Source organism: Rhipicephalus sanguineus, chromosome 10, assembly GCF_013339695.2.
Source record: "Rhipicephalus sanguineus isolate Rsan-2018 chromosome 10, BIME_Rsan_1.4, whole genome shotgun sequence".
Lineage (NCBI taxonomy): Eukaryota > Metazoa > Arthropoda > Arachnida > Ixodida > Ixodidae > Rhipicephalus > Rhipicephalus sanguineus.
In genome coordinates, this window is record NC_051185.1 from 128,837,163 (window position 1) to 128,861,526 (window position 24,364).

At 48.3% G+C, this 24,364-nt stretch overlaps 1 protein-coding gene across 1 annotated transcript in view; it reads left to right on the top strand.

Annotated features, from left to right (window-relative positions):
* Positions 1-24,364, top strand: part of LOC119406732 (EGF domain-specific O-linked N-acetylglucosamine transferase) — a 346,078-nt gene that overhangs the window by 194,093 nt on the left and 127,621 nt on the right. Inside the window, exons 10-11 of the mRNA XM_049420193.1 lie at positions 1,858-1,944; positions 12,731-12,802. Of these exons, the coding sequence (XP_049276150.1) occupies positions 1,858-1,944; positions 12,731-12,802 (159 nt within the window). The remainder of the gene's footprint in view (positions 1-1,857; positions 1,945-12,730; positions 12,803-24,364) is intronic.

Genomic DNA, 24,364 nt, shown 5'->3' on the forward strand with positions numbered 1-24,364 from the left:
TATGCTTGTCAACGAGAGGGAAAGAGTTAGGGAATCAAAGGTAACGTCAAAGTAACAGCACGTTCAAATGTTCGAAGTGTAACGAGCACGTTCCCATCGCATTAAAGGAAACGGGAACTCGTTCCAAGATTGGAAAGAAACGGGCGTTCGTTCGCTATGTTCCGTCATCTTTCTTGTGGTGTCGTTTTTTTGCGCTAAAAAAAAGTGATATGGACTTTCGTTCTTAGTAGAGACAGGGTAGGGGCCAGTTGGTTGTACATAGTGAAAGTTTTCAGCGCGCTACTAGGAAACGAAAGACGACGTAGACAGGGGAAAACACAAGCGCGATGTGTTGTCCCCTTTGTCCCCTACCTACGCCATGTTTCGTTTTCTAGTAGCGCGCTGAAAACTCACTTTCGTTCCTGTTGTTGAGGAACATGTACAACATTGATGTATGGGGAACTTTGCAACTCATATGATTGAAGAGCTTTGGTCTCTAATGGCAAGGCGCCTGGTACTTGAAGAGAACTTGTTGCTAGTTGCACGACACTGAGGGAACTAGAATAACCAGAGAAGAAACTGACATGAACAGGATGTCGACTTGGCATTCTTCTCTGGTTTTCCATGGTGCATTCCTTAAGCACATGTCCGCCCTGCCTCACTGGCAGTGCCAAATCAAAAGTACATAAAGTATTCGTAGGTGCACGCATAACTCTATGTTACGCTTCATTTGAAACAGAAAAATGGTAAAAAACAGCAACAAAGAAGTGTCCTTTGTAGTACTGCAATGGGCCGTCATGTTGAGTAATTTTCAAGCAGATTCGGTTGCATGTCATTCCATGCAAGGTATTACGGCTTACAGAACTTTCAGGGAGCAGTGGGAGACAATGTTTCCTTTCAGCAAGTAGTAGAGCTTGCTGTGATGTAATACACTTCTAGAGACTGGACACTGCAGCAGGTCAACGGGATCGCTGTTGTCTTGTGCCGGACGACTTGATCGCAGAATAACTGAAGTGTCTAAATTCCTTCTTTCGAAAAGTGCATTAAACAGTGCGTTTTCTATACAGACTTGTGATATATATGCTTGAAGAAATGACAAATCTTCGAACTCGCTGGAGCCAATGTTTTGACACGTGGTCTTATCTTCGTCAAGGCAGCTTTGACAAAGACAAGTCCACTGGCTTGGCTCCAGCAATACCCCCTGTTCAAGGATGTTTTTTTCATATGTACGTTTGTGAACATATAGAAATGAACAGCTCAATTCAACTCACTTGCTTGGCCAGCCAGCAATGGAGCCGCTCTTCTCAAAGGCAACACTTTTTCAGCATGGTCAGAAAACGCAAAACAATATAGCGCAGCGTGCGGCCTGGAATTTTCAATTAATTCTCAAAGTCAGCTAGAAATCCTTCTCTCTTCTTTCTACCAATGATGCCATATACCCGAATGACCAGGCCATATACCTAAAATCAACGCGATTGGCTGATATGAGCATCGTGAGCTGCATAGTTACCGAGGCCGCCGCAGTAGGTTGCCACGTGCCCGCGGGCGCGCTCGCAATCACACTGAAAATAACCCGCCCGTTCGAAGAAAAAAAAAGTAATCAAGGTCATGACGCACGCGTGAGGTAACTTCTTTCCACCGTGCCATCCCTCCCTGCTTAGCTTCCAGCAGGCTCATCGGGACGAGAGAAGCGAAAAAGCAATTACAGCGTGCGACAAATCTCTTAACTCCTTTCGTACTTGATAGATTCTAAAAATTTTTCGGCGGTCGATTTGTGAGGCAATAAACTCCTTGAATGAAGCCATTCGATGGTTATTCGAAAAAGTGTTGCAGGGTCCCTTTAATGAACAAGCTCAACTTGTATTATATGCATTGCAGATACCTTACAGGGGCACCTTCCTGCCAATGTGGTCAGCATTTCATTCGGGAAAGCTGAGGAGCCTGTCCGAGTTCCGGGGGAAGAAGGTGTGTATCAACAGACCTTTTTCAATCACACGATTACTGGCGCACAAGCACTCATAGGAAAGCGTGTGCAGCGCAGTAACTGCAGCGACGAGCGCGTGGGCCTGACGCTTTGTGAATGCACTGCTCAGACCAAGTAATTTCGTCAAGGTGCAATATCGTACTGCGTAATTCAATCGTGTGTCCAGCTGCGACGGCCTGTCTGCGATTTTCATCTGTCTAGGATTTCCACATGCCATTGTTCGACCACCTGAGCGTCATTGTTTTACAGCAGAGCTGTTGTGGTCGAAGTGTGCCGTAGATAGAAAATGATCATCATCAGGGACGCGCTCAATCGCCGCCCAAGCACTTGGTTAATCGTCGCCCGTGCGTTCCCTTGTTAATTTTTAGTGGACCAGTGTGGAGAGCAGTGGGATTCGCCGAATTTCTGTGGCACATACACGCGGCATAGTTTTAGAGCAGGGCTCTTAGGATCGAGGTTTTCCTACAGGCATAGAGATATAGAAAGACAGAGACTAAAAAAAGATAAAAAATCACGCCATATCCACGAAGTGAATGATGATGAGTGGGCGAAGCTCCGGAGGTAATCTGGTAAACCGTCAATCCCCGTCAAATCAACCGTCAAATTTTGCCCACTCGATCATCATACAAAGACCTGACACACAAACGCGGGGTTCCTCATATATGACGTTAAGCTCAGCGGAACGTTTGTTGTCGGCGTTGCCGTTTTGCCTTTCGAGGGCGAGAGCGCGTTCACGATCGTTTACATCTATGGCAGAAAGAGAATGTGTGGTCTGGAACGCGCTTATACTTCATGGTCATCAGCGTCATCATCGTCGTCATCACGTGTAGTGGGTACATTCCACTATACTGGAACGCGCTTATTCTTCATGGTCATCAGTTGTCATCGTCATCTTTATCACATGGAGTGGATACATCCCACTATGCGTGGCTACCTACTACTACATACTACAAAGGAGGGACAGAGGAGCTTCACCCCTAAAAGAGAGCAAGCATAGCCATGTGTAGTATAGTGTAGCAAGGAGATGGGTGAGATGGCCTAGCCAAGTCAGGACAAGCTAGCTCTGCTGTGACTCACCCACTTGCTGCAAGCTGTGCTAATTTGTTAAAATTATTTTATTTTTGGCGCCAGTGTGCCCTGGGACATAAATAAGGAAAATACGTACAACACAGTTTCCTAGATCAAGTCCAGGAGTGGTCTGTTCGATTTGCGGATGCATTTGGAATCAATCAACATCCATCGGCACTGTCGACGAGCACAAGGTGAGGATCTGAGAATTAAAGATTATGCAAGAGAGTATAGTGAGCATGTAATGAAATCAGATACATTCAGTAGACAGCGCGTGCATCACTCGCATGATAGGTAACAAACGATAAGCGTCCGCCATCTTTAGAGGGTAATTGATAAACGCAAATGGCGAAGACAAAAGAAACATACAAAGGACTGGCGCTGTACTTTGTACTGGCCTGTATTTCAAACAAACGCATTTGTCCTGCCCAATGGCAATTCCATCCAGTTTCTATATTTTAAGATTTATTTTTCATCAAACAACCATGCCTTCCGGAGTTATAACCGTAGGTCAAAGAAAAGAGCTCTATCGTTTGACAGCGCATATTTCAAGCTAATAAAAGGAGCCATAACTTCCGCTTGTCTTAATGCGTTCGCCAATCATGCATTCACCGCATTCAGCTAAGCGTGTCTCAGTACGTCGATAGATTAAAGCCGCATGCGGACCCTCCCCATTTCCCCTGCCTTCCCCGTATTTGCCATGCAGTCCACGCCGTGTCACGTTCTTGCAACTCGGCCCTCCGTCTCAAAAGGTTGCCGACCCCTGGATTAAATCAAGCAAGATTACCTGTGTCTTTCAATCTATATTAATGAGAACTAAGAGACAATAATGCCAAGGAAAGTATAGGGAGTGTTATTTGTAGTAATTAGAATATAAATGTGAAGAAAGTAAAGTGGACGAAAAGATAACTTGCCGCCGGCAGGGACCGAACCTGCGACCTTCGAATAACGCGTCCGATTCTCGACCACTGAGCTACGGCGGCGGCCATCGGCGGCTTCAGGTCGTCGCGGCTTCGACAGGCGTCGGTCGCCCTCACTACGGCGCCGTTCTATTTCATCGTTCTACCGTTCTATCGCAGCCATGGCGGCGAGTGTGGAACATTAATTAATAAGTTCTCATTAATATTGTGTCTAACAAACAAGAACGAGCCCTTAAAAAGTCACCTTCCGTCCTTCATTCATAGCGAGGGTCTCGTTCTGGCAGACTTGATGCCTTCAGGTAGTATGCGAGGGATTATTGGTCAGCTGCCAGTTCGTAAAAACATCACGCGCTACGTGACGCCAACTGGCAGAAAAAGAGTGTTCCGCACTCGTCGCCATGGCTGCGATCGGCGCTGACTAACACTCCTAAGTTTAGATGCATATATATACCCCATAAAGTGGACGGGAGGATGACCGCCGCCGTAGATCAGTGGTATAGCATCGGACGCGTTATTCGAAGGTCGCAGGTTCGGTGCGTGCCGGCGGCAAGTTATCTTTTCGTCCACTATACTTTCTTCACATTTATATTCTAATTACTACAAATAACACCCCCTATACTTTCCTTGGCATTATTGTCTCTTAGTTCGTTAGTCTGTTAGTTATTTTCTGTTAGGCATTGCTTAAAAAGTCAAGCAGCGAAAGGATCGCGTAACAAAAATTTTTGACAAAAGTCTAGGGCATGTATTTCCATACCTGCTTGAAGTTTCTCGTAATTGGAAGAAGGTAGCTAATTGTCGTAATGTGAATTTAGTTTTTATTTTCAGAGTCTTGCAAATTATGAGCCTTCAAAGGGAGGTCGTCGAAGCCTACACTATAAAAACGGCAGTAAGGGGCGCGTGTGTAAGCGCTCCGTCGATAGCGCTCAGCCAAAAGGAAATTGAGCTAATAAACGAGGCTACATGGCGTCGGTAGCTAGGGCATTTCTGTGCATGCGTGTGGTCACTGTATATATATCATGTTCAGCTCCGTATTAATAATTGATAGTTTGCGCTGGTGTGCTTTGTACGTCTTCGCTGTGTTCAGTTTCTTTTGTAAGTTTGCGTAAGAAAAGTTGGACAAGTGGCTACTGATCTGGGCAGTGCAGCGAGATGGCAGCAACGCCAACGTTGGGCAACGTGGGAGAATCCGCCTTTTCTATTTTCCCGTGCTGCCATCTGCCATTTTCGTGGAGGTTGGGTAAGGGCCGGGACAACCGGTATTGCTAGAACGAAAGCCTCCGAGATGAACGGACGTTTCTCCACTTTCCCGGGCGCATGTGCCGTGTTATCTGAAAGAGGCCGATTTGCGCAAGGCTCCAGTAGGTCAGCATAGTCTTCTTACGTCGAAAGGCTCAAATTTTATTTGGAAGCGAATGACATAACCACGGAAGAAAATAAGTGTGCTGTGTTATGGGCAGTATGCGGTCCAGCGACGTACGCCGTCATTGGTTCCGTCTGCTCACCGGTTCTGCCGTCGGCGACCAGCTACGCCGATATCCAGAAACTGTCGGCGCATTTCAGCCCCAAGCCATCTGTCACAGTGCAACGATCGCAGTTCGGGAAGCGGGACCAATGGCACGGCATCGTTGATTATACCGCCGTCTTCGTCGACTGTTACAGCACTGCAACTCTGGCACTGCATAGAAGATATGCTGCGTACAGGTTGATCTGTGGCCTTCGGGCCTTACAACGACGGCTCCTTTCTGAGCCCGAGTTAACCTTAGCGGCGGCCTAACAAAAAGCGTGAGCAGCGCAGCGGAGTACGCCCACCGGGATACCGAGAAGATCTGGGGGGCGGCACTGGCGGAGCTATGGAGCTTTCGAAAATATCGTGTATGGTGTCTTTCAAATAGCAGCTGAAGATCCTGCATTTCACGTCACTGTCGAAGTTAATGTGTCGAGCTGGAAGTCGATTCCGGAGCTGTATGTTTCATGGTCAACGCGAGCACTCTGCAGCGACTGCGGGTGTCGAAGCATAAGCTTCAACCATGTGAGCTACAACTTCGCACATATAGCCATCAAGAACTGACGGTGCTGGGCTCGGTGTCAGTTCAAGTCAACTACAAGTGCAGGCAGGAGTGACTACGTCTTTTCGAGTCAAGGGAGCAGGCGTGTCCTTGCTAGGTCGGGACTAGTTCAAGGCTGTCGGGATTGAACTTAAGATTCATCAGCTGATAATGAAGAAGGTGAGCCAGAGCCTATCGCTCGCTCGTGTGCTAAAAAAGCACTCAAAGGTTTTCAACCTGGTCTGGAGAAGAGCCAGGGGCGGAACTTCTAGAACAGGTTCCTGCGTGGAGTTGCGCACACACTAGAATCCATGCACAGGCTGCTTGACCAGAATAGCAGCTGGAAGTCGACAAAACGAGAAGCAGGGGCCTTTCATCAATCTAAGCAGCTGCTGCAGTCGTCAACTGTCCTTACCCATTACAATCTCCAGAAGCACTACTTCTGGCCTGTGATGCTTCGCCGTATGGGCTTGGAGAAGTGTTGAGTCATGTTGACGACAATAGCTATGAGGTGCCAATAGCTTTTGGCTCTCAAACAATGACAACAGCGGAAAGGAACTATGGACATACAAACCAAGAGGCCTTGGCTATATGCTTTGGCATCAAGAAGTTCCACAAGTTTATCAACGGCTGTCATTTTCGCATAGTGACTGGTCATACGCCTCTACTGGGATTGTAGTATGCAAAGCAAAAAGCTCAGGTTTTGTCACCAAGAATGTTACGATGGTCACTAATGTTATCTGCGTATGACTATGAACTGGAATGCGGGCCTGCGCAGTGCCTCAGAAATGCAGATGCGCTTAGTCTGCCACCTGCAGCAACAGATGCACGCTCGTCTGGTGAAAATCTGGGCAGAGATCGAATGCTGGAGTCAGAGCCGGAAATTGCTTGCTTAGGATGCCCACAAGATTGCCCAGTGTATACCAAGTGAGCCAACATTAGCTAGAGTTCAACTTTTGGTGGTCAACGGTTGGCCTCACGGAAAACGTGTGTGCATATGTGTGTCTTTTTGTCGTCCGTGTTTTTCGTGCACTCATAGTTTTTTCAAGATGGAATACCAACGTGCCCAAACCGCCGCACTGCTGGAAAACTTCAGGAAGACTTCAAGCCATTTGTTCGTTGGCAGCACAAACTTTCTGAGCACCACAGCTGTCTTCTCTGGGGAAGCAGGGTGGTTATTCCAAACCAAGCAAGCAGTCATGTTCTGGAATTGATGCACAGTACACATCCTGGTATCGTGCGCGCGAAAGCCTTTGAAGAAGCACAGCCTGGTGGCCAGGAATCGATGGGGACATCGAGCGAAAGGTCCGTGCTTCTCAGCGCAGAATCTATGGTGCAGGATGCACAGTGACTCTGCAGGGCCATTTCAAGGAATTGTTTTCCGCCTAGTGGTCGACGCGCACTGCAAGTGGTTGGAAGTCGTTCCTCTGAAATCAGTGTCACCAATGTCTGTGTGCCGCAAATTGCGTGCATTGTTTGCAGTACACGGTGTTCCAGACACCGTGGTCTCAGGCAATGGAAGAGCATTCTATTCAGAGGAGTTCGAAGCTTTCATGCGAGACAACCAGATCTGACATGTCAGAGTGGCACATTGCCACCTACCTTCCAATGGTGAGGTTGAACGCATGTTGCAGGTTGAACGCATGAGCGCTCGTGTTTTGTGGTTCTTCCTTCGTCTGTTGTGTGTACCGCGCTCCCAGTAAGCCGAAGAAGTAAAACAGGTTCTAACACGCATGAGTAGTGGTAACATAGCCACTAAAATGGCTCGTTTCCTGTTAAGCCAACATGTTCTTCGACACTGAACAACAGGCAAGAGCCCTGCAGAAATGCTGATGCGCAGATTACACACTGCGCTAAACAAACTGTACCCATACCTGTTGAGGGATATGAGGGATAAGCAAGAAAAACCGCCGGAGTAAGGCAACGAGAAGGTGCGATACAATGAGTACCAACCGCCCGTATTCATACGGAATTACCTTGAAGGCCCAAAGTGTTTGCCTGATGTGTGCGACATCACTGGATCTTCGTCTTACAAGGTTCTACATTGACGGTAGTCTTTGGAAGCGTCATGTTGAACAGATCAGGAGCCGAGAGTGGAATTAATACTTTGATCAACCTCCGATTGTGTCACGTAATAAGACTGTTGGCCAAGATCCACTGCTTCTGGAGCCTCGTGACCATTCCGAGGGTACCGGCACAACGAAAGAACCACTGGACGAGTTGCCCTCATTGCCTGTCTGAAGACTGGTGGAACTTTCACCGCCGCCTGTATCACACTCAGTGGAACTATGGGAACAGTATAGCCGCCTTCAGCGCACCAGACGACGACCCAACTAGCTCAAGGACCTCGTCACCTGGGGGGAGAGAGTGTTGTGTCAGGGGCATTGTGTATTGTGTAGGCAACCCTGGTGCATGAACACGGACTGCTGGCAACAGGGACAGGGACTGTCCCCTAGTGCTGCTCGACATAAATACTATGAACTTGTAACAGTTGCCAAGTAGCAACTATGTAACTCACTGGATGTACCGCATGAGAGCAGGCAATAAAGACATAATAGGTGTTACAAAGAAGAAATATACTTCGTTTCGGTTGGTTACATACTTGATACTTTTATGTTCTGCTTGCATTTTGAAAATATGTTGTCGGTGGCTGGATGGGCACCTCTTTCTGTTTTCTTGTGTGTGTTTCCATATCTCTAGGCATTGTTTTCATTATTGCAAAAGAAAAAACATCCTGCGTGGGAGTGGTATGACCCATTGGAAGCAACAAAGAAGCCAGGGAACGTTTAGGGGACTGTATATGTAGTGTAGTAATTACGATATAATTCTAAAGCAATTAAAGTGGACAAAAAGCAACTTGCCACTGTTAGGGACCGAACCTACAACCAAACCTACCGCCGTCATAGCTACGAGCGGCGCTGGCCAGGTTGATATGCACAGAAATACCCATCAAAGTGCACAGGCCGACGAACGCCACTCTAGCTAAACAGGCAGAGTATTGGACCTGTTATCCGAAGTTTGCAGGTTGTCCTTTTCTCCACTTTAATTTCTTTACATTTATATTGTAATATTGAAATCGTTAAGTGAAACAACACACAGTACTGGGAGAAACACTGTGGACAGGATAGGCGCTCACTTACAACTGAAATTTATTGAAGAGATAAGCCGAATCGGCGCGCATGCATCGTCACAAAGCTGATATGTAAACACACTGAAAAGTTTCACTTATACTGACGCCTTGCCACAGTTTTTTATCCGTCAGTGCGACTGATGGTACACTTACGTACATGTGTGTGTGTGTTTGGCCAGCCTCGATAAGTTCCCTCACAAGTTGTCATGAGTAAAGGGGGTGCGAGGCGCGTGCCGAAAGGCGGAATGTGGCGGTGGTGTGCGGGGCACGGAAACTCCTCGATGGTGTGCACTAATCCCGCCTCCACGCACACCTTTGGCCGGGGAAGGACGCGTGCCACGCGACCCGAGCTGAGGTGAGGGACCCCAGGACAAGGAGTAGTCATTGTTCGGTGGAGTTGGAGAAGACCAAGGTGGTACAAGCCAGCGTCGCAGCCGCGACGAGAACAGCAGGGCCCAATTCTGGAGGCAGCGGCACGAGAGACTTGGGAGGGTGGCCGTCGACCTTGGTGTCAACCGAGCGAGGCTTCCCGGGCTTGCGGCAGCCTCATCACAGCAGTTCTCATAGCAGCTGCGGCACTACCCCAGCTCGACAAAACGGTAGCCCACTGACAATCCCCGGAGAGCCATGTCGGCAAGTTCGATCCAGTGGCACTGAGGAGAGGCCGAGAGTTAGGCATAACCGGACGAGATCGACATTCTCGAAGAAAGACCGAAGCATCGGCGATGAGGATGACCAGCGAGGCGGCTGACCAACGACGGCGACTCTAAGGCGTCGACAGGAACTTCGACGACGGGACAGGGCGTCGACTTTGGTACCGAACGGAGTCATCGAACACCACGAACCGTAAGATCGTTCGATTCGTATAGCGACAGACTGTGGCTCCATAGTGGCCAGACTTTCGGGCTAGGAAAGCGGAGTGTAGCTTCAATGGTTTATTATTTGTGTACAGCTTAGTATTGTTGTAAATTCTGTGTGCGAAGTTTGTTTGCAGTGCTGTGTGCGATAAAGTGTGTTTGCCGTGCCGCCACGGTCTCCCGACTCTCTCTCTCTCTCTCTCTCCCAACTGCATCCCACATTGCAAGCGCTCCCGAGATACTTGACACAAGTATGTCACTAGATTTGGTTACACCTGTTGCATGGTCAAAGAGTGGTGAACATCGCAACTCCCATCTTTGATGCAGTTGCATCAAAGATAACTGCATGCCATTCATTATAGCCTTTAGACACGGCGAGTGCTCCCTGAGCCCGTTGTTAACACATCAACCAGTTTGGCCCATGTAAAATTTACCGCAGCTTAGCGGGATCTTGTAAACGACCTTGGTGGCACAAGTCACAAATGGCTTCACATGTCGGTTCTGGCATGCATTCGTTTCGTTTTTTTTTATTTGACTATGAGCACGCACTAAAGAACACAATTTAGAAAGTTTACAAGGGGCAGTAAAAACTGAAATTTAAAAGGGTTTGGGTTTGAGCGCATGGTAAGGCTTCACGGGTTCGAAACAGCGCGTGAAATACAAGGACACAGGAACAGACAGGACCAGTCCTGTCTGTTTCTTTCTGTGTCCTCGTATTTTACGCGCTGTTTCAAACTGATGGAGTAAAAACTGAGTTCACTCCGTGCTTTAGTCCTTCTTTTTAGGGTCGAAGCTCCTTATAGCATCACCTGGTCGGTCGTCGCTCCATGCGGCGTGTCCCCGCCGTCGCGTCTCCCGTATCATTCAATAGATGGCGCTGTCCCATAGAGATGCATGCAAACTGCAGTTGGGTGACGATATACTAGATGGCGCTGTCCCATAGAGATAGAAAAAAAATTTTAAAAAGAATAAAAATAAAAATAAAAAACAAAAAGAACAAAAAGAAGGCAAAAATTATCAAAGCGGCGTATCGCTTTGATTACTGCTGGGCGAAACCACTGAACATTTCACGGTGTAACCATGATTGCTTCAGGAGCTTCGCCCAAGCTCTTCATCATTCACCCGTGGATATGCTGTAATTTTTTTTCAGGTTGCGTAAATGAGCATGTATACATGGCATCGCCATAACCTTTTCTTGTTTTCCTCAGTGGATGCAGTGGGTGCTTTTTTGAGCTTCTTTAAAAGGAAACCTCCACGGCCGCTAAGAGACTGGAAAAAAGTCATGAGCTTTCAAGCAGTCACACCTGCATACCGAAACTGTGCTCGACTTTCCGTAAACAAGAATGCATGCATCACAAAGCTATTGCTTGTCTGACGAGCTTTGTGCGCAAAGAGTCAAAAGGTAAAAAGCTTTTCTTGAACTTGGTAACAAGCTTTTCTTGGAACGTTCCAACATCGTCACTGGGAAAACACAAAGCTATGTCTAAAAACTGCATCACGCCATTGACGAGAAGCGTAAGGCAACGATTGTGAACAGCATTTAAAGCATTCTCACACGATATCACCTGCTGGAGCGGGCGTTTGGTCTTTCGGTGCACTTGAGAAAACAACAAAGTCGTTCATACATCTGCACAGTTTAAAAACAAGCTCTTCTTCAAGTTCTGGTTGCAACTGGCAGTCCAGTTTAGCTAGAAAAATCTCGCAAAGCACAACCGGCTCAGGGAGCACTCGACATGTTTAAAGGCTGTAGTGAATGATATGCACCTATCTTTGATGCAACTGCATCAAAGATCGCAGTTGTGCACAATCTTTGACAATGCAACAAGTGTAACCAAATCTATTAACGGACTCGTGAGGAAAAATTTTCCAGGCTGGCCAAATACAGACACAGACTATCGACATGTACGTGGGTGTACCGTCACTCGCGCTGACGGCTAAAGAACTGTGCTATTTGGCAAGGCGTGAGTATATTAGAAAGTTATCAGTGCGTTTACATATGAGCTTTTTTTGGAACGATGCATGTGCGCCCATTCGGGTTTCTTGGAATATTTTCATTAAACTTCAGTTGTAAGTGAGCGTCTATCCCTTCCACAAATGTTCTTTCCTGTACCATGTGTTGTTCCACACAAAAGGTTTCACAATGATGCGCCAACTGGCCCAACAGTCCGCACTTCTGCATATCGTAATTACTAAACTGCAGTTAAAGACTACATACCCTATACCTTCTCTGTCTTCATTGTCTTCTTTACGTTGTGTCTAAGAAAATGAGCCCTTGATCTTCTATCTTTCATGCCCATTGGAGTGCCTTGATGCAGGAAAACAAATGTTTATTCCAAAATAAATAAATATTGAATGTCATGCTTAATTGCTCAGTATAACTGCGTCATTTCACTACCGGTCTGGCTGCTTAAAGGTAGTGTTATTGCTGATCTAACTGTCCAGGGTTGGAATTACGCGACACAAAATAAAGACTTGTAATGAAACGGTGTGCGTTGCTTAGTCAATGCACTGCACAGCGTAGCAGAGCGCACAAGGCAGCAGAGCTACGCTGTACATGATGCGATCCCAACTAGCCCATCAGTGAAGCAGACAAGCATTGCTTTTATTTTGTGGGAACAAGCACGGTGGGCTATCCAGCTGTGCACTTACAAAATTCCAGCCACAAAAGCTCCTGCAAGTACTATTACCTGTGCCGGTTTGTGTAAAAGAAATGTTAGCATCTCTCACTGCCTTATCAATGTGTGCAGGTGTGCCTGCAAGACGCACTGTTTGCCTTCCTGCCACGCATGATCTTCGGGATGTACTACAACTTGCCTCTGGTGAGCCCTCTTCGTTAACTGCGGCCCAGTTTGCCTCTTTGTTGGCTGTGATAAGCTTTCGTTCATTAGCAAAAAGTAGCGCATTGCGTATAAATAGGCATAAGGCCATGCTTGATGCTCCTATGCCACGGAACATTGTGTAATTACATGGAAGTCGTTCGATCCTGGCCGCGGCGGTCGCATTTCGATGGAGGCGAAATGGTAGAGGCCCGTGTACTTAGATTTAGGTGCTAGGGTGTATCCACACGACGGACCGAATCCGTCTTTTCCGCCGCGGACGGCGCATCACGTGACCCCGCGTCACGGATTTGTGCCATCCGTGCCTCGTCCGCGGACGTCGCGGACGGAAAATGCCAAGCTCTTTTTCGCATTCGGATTCGCGCGGAATACCACAACAGATTTAGCCGAGGGTGCCATTATAGGTCTAGCAACAAGCGCTGCTTTTTTATGGTGGCTATAGCTTTTTCTTTTTCTCGTACAGTTTCGTAAATTTAGCCGATGAAGATTTATTTTATTATTGCCAGATATCTATTTTAAACCTTGTAGGCGTTTTCCAACACACAACGTAATGGCTGCTCCAAAAGCGAGGCTCTCCAAGTCTGCGCGTAGGTTAAACTGAACAGTCTCGGATGCAATAAATGGGAGCTATGTTTCGAGTAGAAATGCACAGACGTGCAACACTTGCCCGAAGCAAGGTACCGTAGCGCGACCTGCAGCCTTGTTTCCGCTGATATGGCTCGCCGCATCACGGGGTCCTGTCGTTCTATGCGAGGTCCCACGAGCGACAGCAACTGAACAAACTGCTCTCTTGACACTCGCAGCAGCCCCCTGTATTCTTCGGTGTAACCAAAAGCTCACCGTACAGTTGGTGTTGTATACCCAGATGCTTGTAGTCCTTTTGCCAACAAGATCTTTTTGCAGGAAAGAAGAGCGCTTCACCGTCTAATTCTGGTAATGCAACAGCCATTGCAGCTAATCGTCGCTTTCTTTCGAACTCCATCTTCAACTTAAAGAAACTCTGCGCCATAGACGGAAACGTAAAAACCTTCAATACTTTTGCTAGCGATGAATGTGTTTTCGATGGATGGATGGATGCTATGAGCGTCCCCTTTATAACGGGGCGGTGACATGTCTGCCACCAGGCTCGAAGGATAAAAAAAGAAAAAAAAGAAAAAAACTTCCTTGTTTCATGTTGTCCTAATGCCTTATCTACATTGATTAAATCTATGTTATTATAACAAAAAATATAAATTCACAGTCCATCTCTCTGCCTCTTAAGGCAGAATAACCTTTTTCCCCCAATTATTTATTTTTGTACTTTATCTCTACTTTTCTGCCACCAATACTCTAACCGTCTCTTACTTATTTCTATCGCGGGCGTGTTCAGCTTTCCATTGTTGTCCCTAAAACCCAAGGCTTCATGTAGACTCGTGCCCACACGTATACCTGGGTGAATATCGCCACATTCAATCAGTACATGTTCCATCGTTTCCTTAGTTCCCCCGCAGCATGTACATTGTTCTTCTTCGTTACTGAATCTCGCTTTATAACTACGCGTTCTCAGGCAGCCCGACCTTGCCTCAAACAGCAAAGCGCTTCCCCTCGAATTATCATAAAACCTTTCCCTCCTTATTTCGTTTTTTCCTTTTCGGTAGTTACTTAGAGCCGGCTTCTTTTCCATCGCTGTCATCCAATAAGTCTTCTCCGCCTCTCTGACCTTCCGCTTAATGCTCCTTGTTGTCATATCGCCCGCACTGCCAGCCGTATATTTACTGGTGAGCCTCCTAGTTCTTTTTCTCCACTGCGTGTCAACGCTTTTTCTATACAAATACCTAAAAACCTTCTCTGCCCATCTACTCTTCTTCATTTTCCTCAGCCTCTCTTCGAATCTCATTTTGCTCTGCGCTTCCCTCACTTCAAAGCCTGTCCATCCCATATCACCCGACTTCCAGACTGCTCGCGCCATCTAGAGAAAAAAAGAACAAGCAAGCATTCGCACATTATTATGACCTCTGAGATTTGGTAGCTATCGCAGATCACCGAGCTCATGTTCTGCCAAAAGAGGTACTCGCTAAGCCTACAGCTCTCAGAAAACGAGTAGGGCGCTTGGAAAGAGTACCGAATTGTCATGAATACGTTGCCGGCGAAGCTTGAGGACACAAACCTAAAGCCGACACAATCATCAGTTTGGGACTAACAGCCCACGCAATGCGCGACGAAGAGCTCAAAGATTCCAAGCGGGCAGCTCTCGCTTCAGACAGTGCCGCCATGTTTTTTTGCTGCGGCGCGTCCGTCTACTCGCTTCGTCCGTCGTCTGGATGTGCTTTCCAGCCGGACGGGCGGCGGAACGATCGTCCGCGGACGAGATTTCCGCGGATAAGTCCGTCGTGTGGATACACGCTAAAGAACACCAGATGGTCGAAATTTCCGGAGCCCTCCACTACGGCGTCTCTCATAATCATATGGTGGTTTCGGGACGTAAAACCCCAGATATTATTATTAATTACATGGAAGTCATTGCAAAATATCAGTAGTTTACACCAAATGGACGGAGAGACATGCATCTGTGATTAGCGGACATGACTTACCCGTGAGACTGGACGATAAAAATGTTCGCAAGTAATGTTATTTCATGTTACCTTTGTTAGATGCGAAGTATCTTATGGCGGAGTTCAATCAGGTGGTGGTGGTGGTGGTGGTGTGCGGCGTGACCACCCTTACTGCGCATGCGCATACCCTCTCCACTCACCCTCTCTCATCCACCTCTCCACTTCCCCTCTCCCCTCCTCCTCTCCACACTCTCCTCTCCCCTCTCCGCTGTGCCTCCCCCTTTCACCCTCTCCACTTTCCCTCTCCCCTCCCCCTCTCCACTCTTCCTCTGAAACGCGGGCTAGACATGCCGAAATTCTCTCCTGCGCAACGCCGCGATGAGCACCAGCGCATGCGCGTCCCTTCCCCCTCTCTCCTCTCCTACGCAGCCCCCACTCGCACGCCTGCAGACTGCGTTCCCCGCTCGCCCTGCGAGAATTAACGGCCAGGATAGAGGGAAGACAAGACGCGCGTAGCGTTCCTCTTCGCGTTCCACGACGCGAGGTTGGTAGCATGCCCAAAGAACGCCAGTGGAACGCGATCGTGCAAGTGCTCCGGCTTCGCATCGCCTCATGGTCCCCTTTAGCGGGAAATGGTGTAATTTTTTGTACAAGCTGTAGTTCATAACGTAATTATTCAAATGCGCTGTCTCGCAATTTTTATGGCCACATTACTTGCTTCCACAAAACTAAGTGTCGAACTATGGATGAAAATTGTGCTGAATGTAAAGTATTGCACAATCTTAAGTGCGCACTGTGCTGCGTTGTACATTTTCAGTGGCACAGCTGCTGCTCATTAACATTTTCAATGAACACAGTTTTTTACAGATGCTCCAAAGTCATACATTGGTGTGTCGTATGCAGCGGTCCGTCCATCCTTTACTGGTGCCGGTGTACTGCACGCACCATAATACAGGCCTCTTCACAGCAGAGGCTTATGTGATATTGGCACCGTTAAACATATTAAAGAAATAAAATTACGAAATGCAGTTACATATAAACAGATTCCTTAGCGTTGTAAAAGCGTTGAAAGCTCTAAGAAAACACCGAAATTATGTGATCGTCTCATTTGCTCTGCACCATCTATGCATTAAAACAACATGCTGTAGTGTTTTGGGTGCGAGGGCACCGCGAATTCGCAGAAAATATGTTGGCAGATCGGCTAGCTGCATCCGTCCCCGAAAATGCTGCTGGTTCATCCATACCCTCTATACTCGCGGACACGGAGGAAGGAAAGAACTCTGGAGAGGGCATGCCCAGCCGGCGCGCTGGCAGAAAAGTGTGGAAGAAATGACGTCATAGCGGCCATATCCACTGGGCACCATGGCGGCTTTGCTATGGTTACGTGGCGCGCCGTGCTGTGCAGTGTAGCGGCAGTAGCGGTGGCAGCTTGAGCGCTTCCGTAGGTCTTGTACGGAAGCGTGGCGGATATTCATTCTTTGTGCTACGCTGTTCGCTACGCAGTGCTCAGCCGGTGGTTATTGTACCTAACAGTATTTACAAAACCTGCTGGTAGCCGCCACAGGGCCTCAATAGTGCGTGGAACGAGCGCGTATCCACGTACCCTGCAGCGGATAAAGCAGATGAAGTACGTATTTGAAGTGCTTAGCGATATCGGGCTCAGGCACCATGACAGAGCGGAGCACCTGATAGAACGGAACCACGACGAACGCCTTGCAGGTCAGTGACGGTTGTGCAGTGTTCCTGCTTTTGACAGCGGACGAAACATTTGTGCCCCGCAAGACGAAATGAGGACATCACATATGTAGATTCGTGTTCTATACGTTTACAGTAAGAACTTGGTTGCGCGTATTAAAACACCTTTTCTGTTTTATTTGCGATGCTCCCTTCTAGCAGTGTGCTCTCAGCATTAGAGCAACCGCGTTCGAGTGTCTTTCGCACACCTGCACCGTGCACAAGCTCACCAGTCGCATGATGCTGACGCCGGTGAGCTTTTACCTGGAACACGGGCACGGTGACCGGGCGCCGCGTGAGAGACGGAATGCAGCCATAGAAGGCGTCGCACGGCCGATCGTGATTTCTGTAGAATGCGTGAATAGATGTCGTAAATACATTGACACCACGCGCCGTAGTCAGCGTATCTAGTTCGCGGCCTACTCTTGTGCTTGCCTCCTTGTCGGTGTGCTGTTGCTCGCCACGTTTCCCCGCTGCGTGGCCGCCTTGTTCAGTAAAGCGATTCCTCAAGCCATGACGAAAATACGTGTTTGTGCTCGTAAACTTCCGTTGGTTTAGCCATTGGTCTATAGGCCGGAATGTACGTACGTACGTGAAGTAGGAGCTCTGTCGGTCATCGCTGATCATTCTCAAGCGCCGTGAAATTACGCGGAGTTTATTCGTACACTATCGCCGCGTCAAGCTCACATTCTGGCCGATAGCACGAACAGAGGAAAACAAAGCCGCAGCATAAAACTAAAGCGTTTAATATAATGGCTGCGGCTTAGCTCGGCTAGGTACGGTTATGCAAGCGAAAGCTTGTTTACTTGGTGATGCTTGTTTGCCCTCGTAGCCTAAGCACAGTTTGCCAACCGAAGGATATTGCTAGTCGAACGTTCCGTACTGTGTGCACTCACTACACTCGTATCGTTAGTTACGGGAGCCGTCGCCGCAGTCGACGCGAGAAACGCCAGGCCCCTAAACCATAGAGTTTCCATAGAGAGGGGGCTCAGGCGCTGCGATCGTTCAACCACCATGGGAATGATGGGTAGTATACGGATTTGCCTAGTCTTCATACTTGCGGGCTTCAAACGCACTTGTGGCTTTGTTTATTGCTGTGTATTGGTGTTCTTTCGGATAAAAGAATGGATCGTTGTGAACTTCTTGACCAGATTTGAACTGGTGAGCCTAAAAAGGTTAAAGTGGTGAAGTGGAACTGCTGATTTTTGCTGAACTTCGTTTTGTGACAAAGCAGATGCAGGCGACGCGGAGCCAAACGGAGCCGAAAGAACGAAGTTTAGACAAATCCGTGTACTACCCATTATTCCCATGCTGGCTGAAGCGCCATGCGTTGCAGCTCCCACGGGCACTAGCGCCAGAGTTCCCTCTAGTAAGTATTGTAGGAAACTCTATGCCCTAAACCACCAACAGACGCTCGCGCGCTCTTTGCGTTTTCACCTCGGACGCTGAGGAAGGGCATTCGGAGGGTAGACAGACGAGCCGGCGAACGCGCTCGCTATAGGCTCGTGCGCAACTGCAGCGCACGAAATGATTTCGGCAGTGGTATCGCGCTGATCCAGCGTGTTAAATTCCGTTCAGTTGGTTTCGGATCGCCACGGCACGTGCTTTTCGAGCCGAGAGAGCGAGCTCCCTTCTACTGCGCTGTTCGCATGTAAACGAGAGAGGAGGATCTGCCCGGTCAATATGGCCGACTTCCGGCTTCATCGAGGCTTCAACGAGAGTGACGTCAGGGCCCCTCTTCAGTTCTTTCCTTCCTTCGTGCTCGCGGACAACTTCTCTTGGCAACGAAGGAAAGGCTACGGAGGCGGAGCCTTTTCTTCACATGTACTGCTCCGCGAAGTAGTCCGGTTCGGCGGGCGTTTCGAATTTAGTTTTGTTTTGTGAAGCTCCCGTATCTCCTGTGACGGCCGTTTGATTATTCGAGTGGCCGTCACAGGCTCAGGCAGCTCGGCTCGGGCTCAGGCTCAGGCAGTCGGGAAAAGCTGCAGAGGGTGGAAGACGAAGACGCCATTTTGACTGTGAGGCGCACGTAAAATGTGCCATTTTTTCACGCGCGGAAAAGCGGGAAATGAAACTGCATAAAGTAAAACAAACATAAATATCTCCTTGGTGCGTGCTGATTCTCTTTTCAAACAGCGTCCCGTAAAAAATGAAGTAATGTTGCTCTTTTTCTCGCGCATAAAACACGGACGCAATTCTGGGACTATATTCTTCAGCGATAGCACACGCGTGGTTCGGCTCTGTAGGCTTCCCTTTATTGCCAGAAATATTTGTCCGCGAGCATAGCTCAGGGCTTACTGGCGGCGCCTATGGGGCACTGAAACACAAAATGAGCTACACGTTATCAAACTGTACCCTATAAATTGGCCGTTGGTATCAAAATAACGCCGTAAAATCACTTTGCAGACTCAGGATAGAACACAGAGACAACACGCATACCTTCCGTTGCATGGTGATCCACCCATATGTGATAAATGTAGTGAACCATCCTGCTACAATGCAATGAATTAGACTATAATATAGAAAAAGCACTTTCCATTACCATATCAAGAGCAAATTCCACTGCTTCCTCTACTGTTCACAGGGAACCTATTTTTAAAGGGGTACTAACACGAGCATTTTCAGTTGTCGTTTTTTGCGTCAAATGAAAGGTCAAGCCCTCAAGAGCCTAGACAAGGTAGTCCTAAGTGCGAGTGCGCCCTGAAAAAGTAATTGCAATATGTTTTTAAAAGCTAGTTTTGGTTCCTACTGTACCCTGACGTCACAACACGGTATGAGCTCCTCGTCACGTGCTCGCACAATATGTAGTGACGAGTGACGTTTCCACGGCCCCTCCGCACCGTGGCTTCGTTGGTGACGCACAAGCGGCCATTTTGGAAGTTTTGATGCCGCACAAGCGGCCATCTTGGAAGTTTTGGTACCTAACGTCACCACAACTAACCAGACTGCTGCGTGAAGTCACAAGAATTTGTACTGTAGCCTGACGTCAAGCTAGTGTCCATATCAGTAGGTGCACCACGGAAAAATGGACTTTAATATCAAATTAAAATAACTTATCAGCATTTGCTGAGCTTCATTGCTCAGAGCCGTCTCTGTATACAGTATGAAACCGTTAAGCACACAAAGACGGGAACAAGAAGACGACACACAAGCGCTCTGTGTGTCGTCTTCTTGTTTCCGTCCTTGTGCACTTAACGGTTTCATAATGTCAATGTACCAAATAGCTCGGACCCAGCCTCTGATTCTGTATACAGGAGATTTGTATGGCAGAGTAAACTCGCCTTCGAAAAAAGGTGTCAATATTTCTTTAAGTGTGAGTCATTGCTTACATTTTTGAAAGATGTGCATAATTTTCACGTTATATTCCCACACACAGTTGCCTAATAGATTAGATTGTGGGTGATAAGGTGCTGTTCTAAGTTGTTGCATCTTTTTATGTGTCAAGAGCTCGCAATAGGCCACGCCCACAAACTGTGGTCTATTGCTTAGGTGTCACTGCCGGGCTGATTGGGTCTGCATGATCTTGAGCGTAGACGATCTCGAACGGCCGAAACATGTGCGTGACGTCTTAAGTTGTGGCTCAGCGCCTGTGCAGTGCGTATCATTGCTTGTTTGTGTTTCTTAAATATTGCGCTGCTGTTCTCAAGATTATGTGGTCCAGTGTCGGATACGAGCGTTTCTGGAAGCCGAAACCATGAAAGTATGGACCTTGGTGCTCTGACAATGGTTACCGACGTGGCAACCTTTATTGCCACTGCTCCGATCCATTTTGTTTCTGAGTCTATGATGACTATGGCCATGTGCCCGTGCACCGGACCTGCGAAGTTAGCATGCAGAACATTGTTCCTCAGTCACTGGCCATGCCATCGCTACCTGTGAAGATTGAATGCGGAAACCTACGCACAAACATAACATGATTTCGCCAATCGCTCAATGTCTGAGTCTAGTCCCTAGTGCCGAAACACTGTTCTGGCTGTGCTCTCCATGGAAGCCATAGCGGGATGAGTTTCATGCAGCAGGCTTAGTGAACGTCTTCTTGCTGCCACTGGTAAATTGAAACAACTTAATGCCCCCCGAATTGTGGCTTATGGTCAGTTTCATCCTTCTGTTGAAGTACGGCCGGTACTGTTCGTGATCCTGTGTGTGAAACAGTGGCCATCCCTCTATTGTTAGGCCTGTTGAAGAGTTGCATCTCATCGGCGATTTGTATCACCTCTCGGGCGCATATTGCTATTTCTTCGAAGACTTGGCCAAAGAAGACGTACTCCTGTTACAAGAGAAGAAATTTAGCCTTGTTGGTAAGACAATTCGGCCTTGTTGGTTTCCTAGTACTTCTGTTAGTTGGTGTAGCCATTTCGCGGCTGTGTAACCGGCAGTTGCGATCGGCTGAAGCCTTGGCATTTGAAAGCTCACTGCCCTTTGGGTACTGCCATGTTTTGTTGCCGACAAACACGGTCCAACACTGAATTCTAGCCGTTGGTGGTATCACCTCTTTCGGATTGAATAAACCAACAAGGGGTATGTGGTCAGTCATTATGACAAATTGATGTTCGTAGAAGTAGCCCCGAAACCGTGCGCTCCAGAACACCTATTCTTGTCAGCCCTGGAGTGGAAAGCGCTGAGGTATTCAACATCGTTGATGTTGCGGGACCAAATGGCTCCTACTGGTGATACATCGCACTGCAGCTGCAACGGCTTCTCATGATCATAATAGGCCAGGAAATTGAAGGCCTGCACTGCCTCCCTTCCAAAAAAAAACATTCTTTATTGTTGTTTTTTTTGCGCCCACAAAAGCAGTATCTCCACCGTGCCGTGTACCGAAGGAGGCGGGAACATCGAGGCACCTTAGTTAGATCATCGCACGCATCTTTCCGTTGATCGCGTGCCCTCGTAGCAATAGCGTACGGTAATAGCACACGGCAATAGCACTCGGTGTTCGCAATAGCGCACGGTAATGCAACGCCGCCGTGGGATGCGAAAGCAAAGGATGAAATATTTTAAAAGATATGTCAATGAACGCACATGGTTAGCGTTCAAGAAAACCAGAACATCCGCGCAATGGATTACCAATCGGTGTGCAGTAAAAGAGCATTACTCGGGCCGCTCTCTTTGTATACAGTTCAAACGTGAGATCAGTATATTTGTTTGTCTTGCGGCGCACCGCTCATGCTTATGTCCATGCCTTGTTTATTTCGGAAAAAGTATGACTCACGCTATTCCGACGGGTGTGGAAATGCCTGCGGCTGAAGAAATGAACCGAGGAAAGCAGCACAGCGTTGCATAGGTCGCGCATAAACAACGTGGTGTCGGTACCTGGCGAGTGTTTATGACGCGTGTATATAATCGCAGGGGGAAATACAATGCAGATATATTGCAGTGCAAGGTCATCTTAGAAGATTGACAGTCACATCTCTTCGGCATGGAACACTTTTCTTGAACGCCTGCATCAGATCGGAAGCGCACGCCACTAGAGAACAAGAGTTTGGCTTAACAAAGCAGTGTGCCTCTTGCAGCTGCCGTCCGGATGAGTTTTTAAGCTCGCATAACTCCAATACTGTGTTCTCGTCGATTTCTGGCAGCGCAGTGAGGTCCGCTGGCCGTTCGGCGCTGGATGACGAAAGAAACGGCCTCATTTTCTTGGTCCGAAAGCTCCGCCAATGTCTGCGTCTCCGTGGCCTATCCTCATGGAGGCGCTAGCAGACGATTCCGTCCAGCTAAAAATGGCGAACGCGTCCAATGTTGCCGGAGCACCAAGCATTATGAATATCTGGCAGCACAGTGAGGTCCGCTGGCCGTTCGGCGCTGGATGACGAAAGAAACGGCCTCATTTTCTTGGTCCGAAAGCTCCGCCAATGTCTGCGTCTCCGTGGCCTATCCTTATGGAGGCGCTAGCAGACGATTCTGTCCAGCTAAAAATGGCGAACGCGTCCAATGTTGCCGGAGCACCAAGCATTATGAATATCTGGCAGCACAGTGAGGTCCGCTGGCCGTTCGGCGCTGGATGACGAAAGAAACGGCCTCATTTTCTTGGTCCGAAAGCTCCGCCAATGTCTGCGTCTCCGTGGCCTATCCTTACGGAGGCGCTAGCAGACGCTTCCGCCCAGCCAAAAATGGCGAACGCGTCGAATGTTGCCGGAGCACCAATCATTATGAATATCTGGCAGCACAGTGAGGTCCGCTGGCCGTTCGACGCTGGATGACGAAAGAAACGGCCGCATTTTCTTGGCCCGAAAGCTCCGCCAATGACTGCGTCTCCGTGGCTTCTCCTTATGGAGGCGCTAGCAGACGATTCCGCCCAGGCAAAAATGGCGAACGCGTCCAATGTTGCCGGGGCACCAAGCATTGTGAATATCCCCTATTCATGTTTTCTTCAAACAATTAAACAAAGGATTAGGCTGACTAAAGGACAAGTGCTCTGTGAGGATGTATTTTGCTCAGTGTTGTAACCCCCCTGCAATAACATCTTTGGGCACTGCGGGGTAATTGATGAATGCAGAAAGAGAGGGGGGGCGCTAATGCAAGGTACTGGTATGACTGGGGGTGGGAAAACCTTGCCCTGCACCCCTTCCCATTTCCCTGGATACGTACTCATCTGCGCTGTTTTCTATGAGAACGAGGGTGCGGACACTGGGCGAAAAGTCGCAGTGGCCTTCGTTTTTTGGCTATGACCTTTCAGCAAACCTCTCCACCCGCTAGTTGGTTCTTTGTTTGAGCGCGTCACAGCAGCACGCGTTTAAGCCGCCCCGCGCAAATAAAAAAACATTTTTTTTAGTGCCGTAATAGGATTTGACCGGGAGGCGCTGAGCACCTTGCTTCTGAAGACAGAGGGGGCTCTAGCCTACCCTGCCACACCACTTCCAGAGCTCTTCCCTATTACTGCGATACACGACCCTTCGTACTTTGGCAAACACATTTCTTGGGCGCTTGTTGCTTGTTAATATCGGATAATACTTGCGCAGGATGTTCTTTATGTTTGGGAGCGCACTTGAGCATTTCATTATAAATGCTATATACGCCTTGTGCACCACCTATAGAGGCGCCACTGATAGCCACCTAGCGGGCGCCGCCGAGAGTACGTGCGGGAAGCCGAGCAGACGACAGCGCTTTGCACAGCCTTGCTGTGAGGAGATGAATGAAGTTCGCGGCTGCTATTTCCCCTTCGTGCGGGTGCCAGACAACTAACTCTGCACTGGCAGCTGCAGGAAAGGCGCGGGCCTCTACGAGAGTGGACTTGTGCACGATGTTTGCCACGAACGAGCGCTTAACTAAGCGCACGTCG